Here is a 13,189-nt window from a genome sequence, read left to right on the forward strand (position 1 = left end):
GGGCACTAGAACTTTTCATTTCCGTTAGAATGAGCCCTCTCGCAACATTCTAGGACAACAGGGTCGATACGATCACCCCTGGGGAAAAAAAAACAAATAAACACGCATCCGTGATCTGCCTTCTGGCAAAAAATACAAAATTCCACATTTTTGTAGATAGGAGCTTGAAACTTCTACAGTAGGGTTCTCGGATACGCTGAATCGGATGGTGTGATTTTCGTTAAGATTCTATGACTTCTAGGGGGCGTTTCCCCCTATTTTCTAAAATAACGTAAATTTTCTCAGGCTCGTAACTTTTGATCAGTAAGACTAAACTTGATGATATTTATATATATTTATATATTTGTATTATATTTATATATTTAAAATCAGCATTAAAATGTGATTCTTTTGATGTAGGTATTTGTATCAAAATTCCATTTTTTAGAGTTTTGGTTACTATTGAGCCGGGTCGCTCCTTACTACAGTTCGTTACCACGAACTGTTTGATATATATATATATATATATATATATATATATATATATATATATATATATATATATATATATATATATATATATATATATATATAGATAAATATATATATATATAATATATATAAATATATATATAGATAAAAATATATATATATATATAAAATATAGATAAATGATATATATATATATATATATATATATATATATATATATATATATATATATATATATATATATATATATATATATATATATATATATATATATATTTATATATATATATATATATATATATATATATATATATATATATAAACTTCTAGGCCGGCTGGTACCTATATGGCTCTCCCTACTCGCTTTTGCTCTCTTTTGCACTCACTTTGCTCTCTTCAAACAATATTAATACTCACGACAAAATCATTTATGCTTTTTTACAGGTATCTTTTGTCTGATGCATAATAATTGGCTTTAAATAGGTCATCAATATCTTTGTTTTTCTTTAGTCGACGTTTGATGGTGGCTGCCAAATAAACTGTGCTTTAGTGTTCAAAAAATATGTTTTGTAAAGTCTCAGGCACTTTTAAACAAATCTGCAGTATTGGTCATCCCTTCTATTCCAGCCATATTCTTCCTTTATTAAAATCAGAGCGTTACTTTTTATTCTGAAATAAAGTACATTCGTTTCCCAAAAGGGGAAGATGAGAATAGGAGATAAGAACCGTTTCTGAGATATTCTCTGTCGTGATAGAGTGAGAGACCTGGTGTTGATAGAAATGGGTGTATCCACTGTAGAATTTGCCAACAAATCAGCAATTTCATTATAGTGTATACCCTGATGATTTGGAACATATTCAAACTGGATGATAATATTTCTCTGTTGAAGGTCAAAGCGAAGGCTCCAAAGGCAGTACAGATCTGAGTCAGGTGCTGATTTCTTTCCCAACCAAAAAAATCCCCCTGAAAACGTCTCTGCACTTCCCAATAACCATTACTGTATGTAAGCACTGGTCAAAGTTTGTAACTTGCAGCCCCTCCCATGGGAACTGTTGGGGAGTATGTCGTCCCCACAGACATAGTTATTAGGTTTTTTTAATATGCTCAATAAAATGGCTTTCTCAGAATTTTAATCCGGTGACATTAGGAAAAAATGAGCGTGGGAGGGGGCCTAGGTGCCCTCCAATTCTTTTTATCACTTAAAAAGGGCACTAGAAATTTTTATTTCCGTCAGAATGAGCCCCCTCGCGACAATCTAGGACCACTGGGTCGATACGATAACCTCTGGGAAAAACAAAAAAATAAACAAACAAATAAACACGTATCCGTGATCTGTCTTGTGACAAAAATGCAAAATTCCACACTTTTTAGATAGGAGCTTGAAACTTCAACAGCAGGGTTCTCTGATACGCTGAATCTAATAGTGATTAGATTCAGATGATAATTTTCGTTAAAATTCTATCACTTTAAGGAGTGTTTCCTCCTATTTTCTAAAATAAGGTAAATGTTATCATGCTTGTAACTTTTGATGGGTAAAACTAAACTTGATGAAACTTATACATTTAAAATCAGCAATAAAACGCGATTCTTTTGATGTAACTATTGGTATTAAAATTCTATTTTTTAGAGTATCGGTTACTATTGAGCCGGGTCGCTCCTTACTAGTTCATTACCACGAACTGTTTGATTGTTTAAAAAGATTCCAATTTGCTTTCCTTATGCTAAATTTATATCTTGGTGGGTTTTAGGTCAAGGAGTCATATTATCTGACAAAGCAGAGTAATATGGTCTGTCCGAAGTTCAGGAACTCTTTTAATTTCTATCGTTGGCTTGTAGGTCTATTGGCCATGTATGTCCAATTTGCAAATATATTGTTGAAAAGGATTATGACTAAGAATTGGTGTTTCCATAGAACTTCCTTTTTTATTTGAAGAGGTACAATTTTCCCGTAGGACACTATGAGCATGAAAGTCCCTCAGAACAATAGTATTGCCATCACTCATAATCTCCTGAATGATACCAGTTATATTATTAGTACCATTAGGGTTACAAAAAGAAACGATTTTCAGTTTTCTCTCTGCCTCCAAATGTAAACAAATAGTAGGAACATCTATCTCATGGGGATGCTCCTTAGACCTGGTATATGGATCCTCCTGAGGCTATGAAGGTTAATTTCTTGTAAACAAAATACACCAATAGGATTAAAAGCAATCGCAGCTCATTAAGTCTTAAATTATTCATTGACACAACATTCTAATTAAGAACTTTGAATTACTCACTTTTTGCGCTTCCATCCTCCACCTGATCAAATGCAGTTGTTGTGTCTCTCTTATTATACTTAGGAGGGTATTGATTACCTTTGATTCTGGTTTAATCATTTACAGCCCTTTGCTCAGGAATCATGGAGTCGCATCATCATCAAAAGCATTGTTATTGGAAAATTGAACTATTCTGAATAAAATGGCAAACTCAAAATTTTGATCTGACGATTTTAGGGAAAGGGAGAGGGCTAGATGCCCCCCATTCTTCTTGGTACTTAGAAAGGGAACTATAAATTTTAGTTTCCGTTCGAATGAGCCCTCACCCGATATTTTAGGGCCATCAGTTCGATGCGATCACCCCTGGGGAAAACATCCAAAAAAGCAATAAATACGCATCCATGATTTTGCCTTTGGCAAAAATACAAAATTCCTTTTTTGAAGACCTCTACAGTATGGCTCTCTGATACGCTGAATTTTGTGCTGTGATTTTCATTTAGATTCCTTGACTTTTATGTTGTGTTTCCCTCTTTAAAAAAAAAATCAGGCAAATTTACCATCAGATCGATACGATCACCCCTGGGGAAAACATCCAAAAAAGCAATGAATACGCATCCATGATTTTGCCTTTGGCAAAAATACCAAAATTCTTTTTTTTGATGACCTCTACAGTATGGCTCTCTGATACGCTGAATTTTGTGCTATGATTTTCATTTAGATTCCTTGACTTTTATGTTGTGTTTCCCTCTTAAAAAAAAAAAAAAAAAAAATCAGGCAAATTTTCTCGGGCTCGTAGCCTTTGATGAGTAAAATCAAGCCAAAAATTCTGTTCTTATGGTTTCGGTTACTATTGACTAATTGTTTGAAAATGAAGAAAATTGTGAAGAATAAAAGTACCTAAAGAGCTGGATACTGTAAAGCTGAATTGTCAAAAAGAGACAACGCAATGAACGAGGATGACTAGTGTGCTATAGCAAGCCATTGATCCCGCAACCCCACCCCCTATTTCACTCTCCGCTTTAAATGTTGATAAGTGCAAGGATGATAATTGAGGTGGTGGACTATGTGCTTCCCTAATTTATTCTGCTCATTCATAAATTGGTTCAAATACCTTAATTAGACTGTGGTTTTACTGAAATTGTCTTTATTTGTATTTCCATGACCAAAGAACCATAAAGAAGGGAGAAACAAGGGTAATGATTAGCCATTGTGCTCTAAAAAATTATTTACTTTCTAATTTCATGGAATAATGTCGAATTTGGACCCTGCTCCCTGGATTAAGAAAAAAAAATCCCATCTCATCTGAATTTTTGTGAAATGCCACAGCTGAATAAGCATTGGAATGTAGTTTTTTTTCTAATTTTGAGGAACTCCCCTTGTAACATCAGTGGGGGACTATGACCTTGGGATGCAAGATGCAATCAAGCTGTATATAAATGAAAAAATGACAGATATTACCCTCTCAAGCTCCGAAAAATTTATTATTTGTATTTATTCACGTCTAAAGTATCCAAATTTTTTGATGACACAGTTGACCCTCTCCAACCTCTCCAAATTTCGTCCCGGTTGAGAAGTGAAAGTGATGTTTTGTGTTAAACAAAATCGGCAATAAGAAGGGTGCTATCACTGAGCAGCACTTATATTCAGACTGAAGGGAGGACAAAAATTAATTTATACTTCCTCCCTCCCCAGAACATCGTCTATATTTACCTGAATGTTAACAACAAGTTAAAAAATATTAGCGTAAAAATTCGGCTTTTGATACATTAAGTAATTGTCCCTCTCTCCATTATGTTAAAAACCACTGATACTCCTCCATAATTTCTGGAGCAAAATTCCCCCCCCCCCGGACAATTCTATATTGGCTAAAAACATCCCAGAAATTCACTCTGAAAAATTTCTCCTTAGCATACTTTCATTAAAAAAAAAGACTTGTTTATTATTTAAATTCTGGTCTTTTTTCAAGTCATGGCAGAAAAACCCTGCCATCAAACCTGGCATCAATATCTTACACCCTTATTAGGATTGTATAAAAATGATGGTAGTTCATTTGTTAATCGATACTTCTATCTAAAGTCATTTTCATTTTTTGATAGATAATCTATCTTCCATCCATCCTAGGGCAGAACTAAAGTAGAAAAAACGAAATTATTCTGTATATGAGAAGGGCTCCCCCTCCACCCAGAAAAAAGTAAAAATATCATGGCGGTGTCTCTACCATATGGTGTATCATGGATTTCCTGGCATCATTTAGAAAACGATCAGAAATTAATTAAAAAAACAAGTAAGGAGTATCATTAAAATTTACAACGAGCTGAAATTATTACGGTATATGAAAGGAACTACCCACTCCAAAATACCTCGCTCTTTACACTAGTTGTTTATTACTTTAAAGTCTTTTATTCTGATCCTGTTAAAAAGGAGAGTTATGATAAAGAGTTAAACTTTGACGTAAAAAGCGATACATTAATGAGGGCTATATTTGAATTAAAATGGAATAGTTGTGGGCATCAAATCGTGGCTAATTGCAGAAAAAGCCAAGACAAATAGTCGAATTGAGTGAGGGGCAAACCTGGCATCAATATCTTACACCCTTATTAGGATTGTATAAAAATGATGGTAGTTCATTTGTTAATCGATACTTCTATCTATTATCCGTCCATGCTTCACTTCTAGGGCAGTAGAATCAAGGTAGATGGTCATAGAGCTAACATAGTGATATATTAGCCCCTTTCATGTAACAACTTCTTTCATAACGACCCCTCTCATGTTTCAATGACTGTTTTCATTTAAAGTCAAACAATGTTTTGAGGTTCTAGTTTGTGTCACATTACCTTGCAGTGTACTGAATATCAGTAGGTACAAGGCAATGTGTCTGCTGATGGCTGGCTATCATTTCGCTGGCATTATCATATTGATGCTGTTTATCATCAGTTATCAATAAATTATTGTAGTTTATGGCACACCTACTAACAGGCACTTAATAATAAATCAATTTTGTTCAATATTTTGATATTTATGATGCTATGATTATCATGATCTTTATTGTTCATGATGCATCATTTCCATTGTTTATGGTGCTGCTACCAAAACAGCATCTAGATAGAGGACTTGTGAAGCTGGAGGTCTTTTCCTCAGTATTAAATTTGGTTTCTTTCCCTGAATTATCTGTTTTTGACATTTAGCGCTAGTTTTTATTATAAATCTAAATTTTGTAATTTAGTCCGTATCACTGTAGGCTACCTTTCCGCCAACTAGTAAGAGAATTTGGAACAGATATCACTTTCACACCAATGATCATCGCTGAAGGTTTTGTTCAGTCAGAGGCAGCAAGAGACAATGAATTCCAAACAGATGAAGGTAAACACCATAATTTCTGTTGAATCTTTGTGCATCAGTAAAACATACTGATTTGTTTTTATTCCAGTAAAATTTTTAACACACATTTTGCTCTTTTAACAACATTTGGTCGATTTACCTTTATGATTCAAATTCTTATTCCTTGAATTTTAACTTGTATTTAACATAAATTAATTATCTATGACACCAGAGCTACTAGATAATGCCTAAATGAATGTGCTGTTTTATCTTTAAATAACAAATATTATTGTTCTCCCATACTTCTTTTTAGTTGAACCGTTCCTCCCTTTAAGACAGTTCAAAAGACTTATGTGGACATTTTTGATGACAACAACATTTTGAAATGTGCCAAAACCCATATTTTTGGGCTAAAAGCACCTTCTCTTATCTGGATTTTTTTTTGCACACCATATATATATATATATATATATATATATATATATAATATATATATATATATATATATATATATATATATATATATATATATATAAAAATAAGTTGTCTGTGTGTGGATCTGTGGATCAGGTGACGTCATGTTTGTTCGCATATGACGTCTGAATTATTTCACACTAATACAAAAGAAGAAAAAAACTAAAAAAGGTAAAAACTACAAAAAAAAACTAAAAAGAAAAAAAAACTAAAAAAGCTAAAAAACTAAAAAAAACTAAAAAAAGGTAAAAATCTAATAACTAAAAAAAAACTGAAAAAATAAAAAAAGGCAAAAACTACAAAAAAAGAAAAACTAATAAAAAAACTAAAAAAGCTAAAAAACTAAAAAAACTAAAGAAAAACTAAAAAAAGGTAAAAAACTAAAAAAAACTAAAAACTAAAAAAGAAAAAACTAAAAAAAAGGAAAAAACTGAAAAATAAAAGAGAAAAAGAAAACTAAAAAAATATGAATAAATATATATAAAAATAAGTTGTTTGTGGGTTATGTCTGTCTGTCTGTCTGTCGAGTGACGTCGTGTTTGTCCGCATATGACGTCTGAATTATTTCACACTAATACAAAAGAAGAAAAAAAATTAAAAAAGGTAAAAACTACAAAAAAAACTAAAAAGAAAAAAAAACTAAAAAAGCTAAAAAACTAAAAAAAACTAAAAAAGGTAAAAAACTAAAAACTAAAAAAACTGAAAAAACTAAAAAAAGGCAAAAACTAAAAAAAAACTAAAAACTAATAAAAAAACTAAAAAAGCTAAAAAACTAAAAAAACTAAAAAAACTAAAAAAACTAAAAAAAGGTAAAAAACAAAAAAAACTAAAAACTAAAAAAGAAAAAACTAAAAAAAAGGAAAAAACTGAAAAATAAGAGAAAAAGAAAACTAAAAAAATAGTAATAAATATAAAAAAATATAAATATAAATATAATATAAATTAGCAATCAACAAAGCACCGAGACACAAATGACGACCGGGACACAGGGAGTATAAATGACGACCAGGACATAAGTAAAAAAAAAACTAAAAAAACTAAAAAAATGGTAAAAACTACAAAAAAACTAAAAACTAATAAAAAAACTAAAAAATCTAAAAATCTGAATAAACTAAAAAAGAAAAAAAAGAAAAAAGGAAAAAAATAAAGGAGAAAAACAAAACTAAAAAACGAATGTATATACAGACCGGGACACCGGGATACAAATGACGACCGGGACACAGGGAATATAAATGACGACCGGGACACAGGGACACAACTACAATGGGGACGCCGGGGGGCACAGGGGGATATAAATGACGACCGGGACACCGGGACACAAGGAATATAAATGACGCCCGGGACACTCAAAGAGAAATCACAGACTGGAACACCGGGACACAAATGACGACCGGGACACAGGGAATATAAATGACGACCAGGACACAGGGACATAACTACAAAGGGGACGCCGGGGTGCACAGGGGGATATATAAATGACGATGGCGACTCAGGGAATGGTCGATTAGCAATCACCATCAACAAAGCTCAAGGGCAATCATTAGAATCATGAGGTATAGATCTGAATACGGATTGTTTTCCCATGGACCATTATATGTTGCATGTTCAAGAGTCGGTAAACCTGACAATCTATTTATATGCACAGACAATGGGACAGCAAAGAATGTTGTATATTCGCAAGTTTTACGTAGTTAAAAACATATATATATATATATATATATAATATATATATATATATATATATATATATATATATATATATATATATATATATATATATATATATATTATATATATATATATATATATATATATCTATCTATATTCACAGGTGGGACATAGGGACACAACTACAATGGCGCGTAACTAATATGGCGCGTAACGACTTACGCGCGCGGGGGGGGCTTGGGGGGGGGGGGGCGCGAAGCGCCCCCACCAACTAGGTTTTGGGGTGGTGCGAAGCGCCACCCCAACAGCTAGTATATCTATATATATAAAAATAAGTTGTCTGTCTGTGTGTCTGTCTGTGGATCAGGTGACGTCATGTTTCTGTGTCGGCTGACGTCATGAAGTTAGTTGTCGTCATTTTTGCTATGACGGCGACGTCATTAAAGATATTTAAGACATATATGTTCACGTAGAAATCTATTAATGTTTAAGTTTAAAATGACTGATGAACTTACAATGGCAAAAGCCGATGAAGATGCTCAAAGAGTCTATGCCAAAAAACTTGCTGCTGATAGAGAAAGTCAGAAAAGAAAGCGTGCCGAGGAATCAAAAGAACAGCAAGGAAACAGGCTTGAGGCTAAAGAACGCAAATCCGTGCAGTTAGATGAAGATCCACCTGGACAGCGAGAGTCAAAACATATCAGAACTGAAAATGATAGCGATGATGATTGGGTTTGGGATTTTGACTTGGATAAGGTCATCAATGCCTACCAGATTTTAGTTAAAAAAACAAAGGTTCGGCGATATGTATTTCATAGTGAAGCTGAAAAATAAAGAAGAAAAAGAAAACTGAAGAAAGAAAAAATGTAAAAAACTAAAAAATACTAAAAAGAAAAAACACTCAAAGAGAAATTACAGACAGGGACACAAATGACGACCGCGACAGAGGGAATATAAATAACGACCGGGACACTCAAAGAGAAATTACAGACTGGGATACAGGGACACAAATGACGACCGGGACACAGGGAATATAAAGGACGACCAGGACACAGGTATTTAAGAATATCGTTCAAAGACAAATTTTTAATTGTAAGAAGACCGTTGAAAGAGAAATTTCTAATTGTAAAATGACTGAAGAACCTACAATGGCAACGGTACCACCATCGAAGTAGATAACCAGTGGGTTGTTCCATATTCCCCATTAGTGCGAAATGTCAACCCCAAGTCAAATTCGTGCATTGTTTGACATCATTTTAACAACTTGCTCTCCATCAGCTCCTACAGAGTTATGGGAAAAATATAAGTCAAAAATGTCCGAAGATATACTCCATCGAAAACAGTTAGAGACGTCAGATATGACTTTTGATTTTACATCAGAAATTTATAACTACACTTTAGTTATTATAGAAGATTTGTGCGTACGTATGGCAAACAAACCTCTTCAGGATTTGGGAATGCCTTCACCTAACCGTATCGCTGCTGTTTCGACATGTGTAGAATTGGATTGTGAAAAAAGTTACAGTACGAATGATCTATTGTCGTATGTACAAAATAACATTTCCAAGTTAATGTCGGAACAAAAAGACATTTATGATACGATAGACTCAATTTCAGGACGTATACAACTACCTGCTGATTTCTGTAATTTAGTGACGTCCAAAAATGAATTGATTGAAAAAGTATTTCCGAATATTCTAAAAAATTATAATAATAATAAATGGCTAAGTGAAAGAGCGATTCTCGCACCCAAAAATATAGACGTCCACGAAATCAACAATATTGTTTTGACCAAGATTCGAGACCAGGCAGTCCTTTACAAGTCAGTCGACACAGTTTTGGAACCAAATGAAGCGGTTAATTATCCATCTGAATTTTTAAATTCCATAGATCTTTCAGGGTTTCCACCACACGTGCTACAACTAAAAATAGGCGTACCAATAATACTTTTAAGAAATTTCAACCCACCAAAGCTTTGCAATGGCACGCGACATGCCGTAAAAAAAAATAATGGAAAACCTAATAGAGGCCACAATCTTGACAGGGCCTTTTGAGGGTGAGGCTGTTCTTATTCCTCGCATTCCCATGATTCCAACGGATTTGCCTTTTCAATTTAAAATATTGCAATTCCCAATTCGATTAGCATTTGCAATCACCATTAACAAAGCTCAAGGTCAATCATTAGAAAAATGTGGTATAGATCTTAATACTGATTGTTTTTCCCATGGACAATTGTGCGTTGCATGTTCGAGGGTCGGTAAACCTGACAATCTATTTATATGCAGCGACAATTGGACAGCGAAAAATGTTGTATATTCGTAAGTTTTACGCAGTTAATTTGTATTGTATCTATCTGTGTATCTATCTATATAAAAACGAGTTGTGTGTATGCATGTTTGTTTGTAAAAAGAGCGTTTGCATATGACGTCATTATTAGTACATACGGCTTTGTATATGCACAGACAATGGGAAAGCCAAGAATGTTGTATATTCGCAATTTTTACGTAGTTTAACTCCTGCAGACGAAATGAATGCTTGCCTGAAAAATTCTAATTTATGGGCACACGTAAAAATATTAAAATTAACTACAAATATGCGTGTCCGATTGCAAAACGATGACTCTGGTCAAACATTTTCAGATCAATTGCTGGCAATTGGAAACGGAAAGCTCCCAGTAGTGGGAAAGCCAAAAATGTTGTATATTCGCAAATTTTACGTAGTTTGAAACACATATATAAATCTATCTATATTCACAGGTGGGACACAGGGACACAACTACAATGGCGCGTAACTAATATGGCGCGTAACGACTTACGCGCGCGGGGGGGCTTTGGGGGGCGCGAAGCGCCCAACCAACTAGGTGTTGGGGTGGCGTAAAGCGCCACCCCAACAGCTAGTATATATCTATATATATAAAAATAAGTTGTCTGTCTGTGTGTCTGTCTGTCTGTCAGGTGACGTCACGTTTCTGTGTCGACTGACGTCATGAAGTTAGTTGTCGTCATTTTTGCTATGACGGTGATGTCATTAACGGTATTTAAGACATTTGTTCACGGAAAAATGTTTAATTGTAAAATGACTGAAGAACCTACAATGGCAACAGCCGAGGAAGCTGCTCAAAGAGTTTATGCCAAAAAACTTGCTGCTGATAGAGAAAGTAAGAAAAGAAAGAGTTCCAAGGAATCACAAGAACAGCAAGAAAACAGGCTTGCGGCTAAAGAACGCAAAACCGCGCAGTTAGATGAAAATCCACCTGGACAGCGAGAGTCAAAACATATCAAAACTGAAAATGATAGCGATGATGATTGGGTATGGGATTTTGACTTGGATAAGGTCATCAATGCCTACCAGATTTAAGTTAAAAAAACGGTTACCTTTAACTTAAGTTTAAGTTAAAGGTTCGTCGATATGTACTTCATAGTGACGCTGAAAAATAAAGAAGAAAAAGAAAACTGAAAAAAGAAAAAAGGTAAAAAACTAAAAAAAAAAACTAAAAAGAAAAAACACTCAAAGAGAAATTACAGACCGGGACACAAATGACGACCGAGACAGAGGGAATATAAGTGACGACCGGGAACCTCAAAGAGAAATTACAGACTGGGACACCCGGACACAAACCACGACCGGGACACAGGGAATATAAATGACGACCGGGACACAGGGACACAACTACAACGGGGACGCCGGGGGCACAGGCGGGATATATAAATGACGACCGGGACACAGGGATTGTTCGAATAGAAATTACAAACTGGGACACCGGGACACAAATGACGACCGGGACACAGGGAATATAAATTACGACCGGGACACAGGGACACATCATTAGAATAATGAGGTATAGATCTGAATACGGATTGTTTTTCCCATGGACAATTAAATGTTGCATGTTCAAGAGTCAGTAAACCTGACAATCTATTTATATGCACAGACAATGGGACAGCGAAGAATGTTGTATATTCGCATGTTTTATGTAGTTAAAAACATATATTTATATATATCTCTATTCACAGGTGGGACACAGGGACACAACTACAATGGGGCGTAACTAATATGGCGCGTAACGACTTACGCGCGCGGGGGGGCTTGGGGGGCGCGAAGCGCACCCCCAACTAGGTGTTGGGGTGGCGCGAAGCGCCACCCCAACAGCTAGTATATCTATATATATAAAAATAAGTTGTCTGTGTGTGGATCTGTGGATCAGGTGACGTCATGTTTGTTCGCATATGACGTCTGAATTATTTCACACTAATACAAAAGAAGAAAAAAACTAAAAAAGGTAAAAACTACAAAAAAACTAAAAAGAAAAACCAAACTAAAAAAGCTAAAAAACTAAAAAAAACTAAAAAAAGGTAAAAATCTAATAACTAAAAAAAAAACTGAAAAAAATAAAAAAAGGCAAAAACTACAAAAAAATAAAAACTAATAAAAAAACTAAAAAAAACTAAAAAAACTAAAAAAAACTAAAAAAAAGGTAAAAAACTAAAAAAAAACTAAAAACTAAAAAAGAAAAAAACTAAAAAAAAGGAAAAAACTGAAAAATAAAAAAGAAAAAGAAAACTAAAAAAATATGAATAAATATATATAAAAATAAGTTGTTTGTGGGTTATGTCTGTCTGTCTGTCTGTCGAGTGACGTCGTGTTTGTCCGCATATGACGTCTGAATTATTTCACACTAATACAAAAGAAGAAAAAAACTAAAAAAGGTAAAAACTACAAAAAAAACTAAAAAGAAAAAAAACTAAAAAAGCTAAAAAACTAAAAAAAAACTAAAAAAAGGTAAAAAACTAAAAACTAAAAAAAACTGAAAAAACTAAAAAAAGGCAAAAACTAAAAAAAAAACTAAAAACTATTAAAAAAACTAAAAAAGCTAAAAAACTAAAAAAACTAAAAAAAACTAAAAAAAGGTAAAAAACAAAAAAAAACTAAAAACTAAAAAAGAAAAAACTAAAAAAAGGAAAAAACTGAAAAATAAGAGAAAAAGAAAACTAAAAAAATA

At 33.6% G+C, this 13,189-nt stretch overlaps 1 protein-coding gene across 3 annotated transcripts in view; it reads left to right on the forward strand.

Annotated features, from left to right (window-relative positions):
• LOC136033029 (tRNA-dihydrouridine(20a/20b) synthase [NAD(P)+]-like) overlaps positions 1–13,189 on the forward strand; it is a 61,194-nt gene that overhangs the window by 16,022 nt on the left and 31,983 nt on the right. For 2 of the 3 annotated variants that reach the window (XM_065713586.1, XM_065713587.1), the window contains exon 2: positions 5,969–6,090. In XM_065713586.1, coding sequence (XP_065569658.1) covers positions 5,969–6,090 — 122 coding nt within the window. Of the gene's footprint in view, positions 1–5,953; positions 6,091–13,189 lie in introns of all 3 variants that reach the window. The other variant, XM_065713585.1, reaches the window with a different exon arrangement.

This window comes from Artemia franciscana, chromosome 11 (genome assembly GCF_032884065.1).
Source record: "Artemia franciscana chromosome 11, ASM3288406v1, whole genome shotgun sequence".
Classification (NCBI taxonomy): Eukaryota; Metazoa; Arthropoda; class Branchiopoda; order Anostraca; family Artemiidae; genus Artemia; species Artemia franciscana.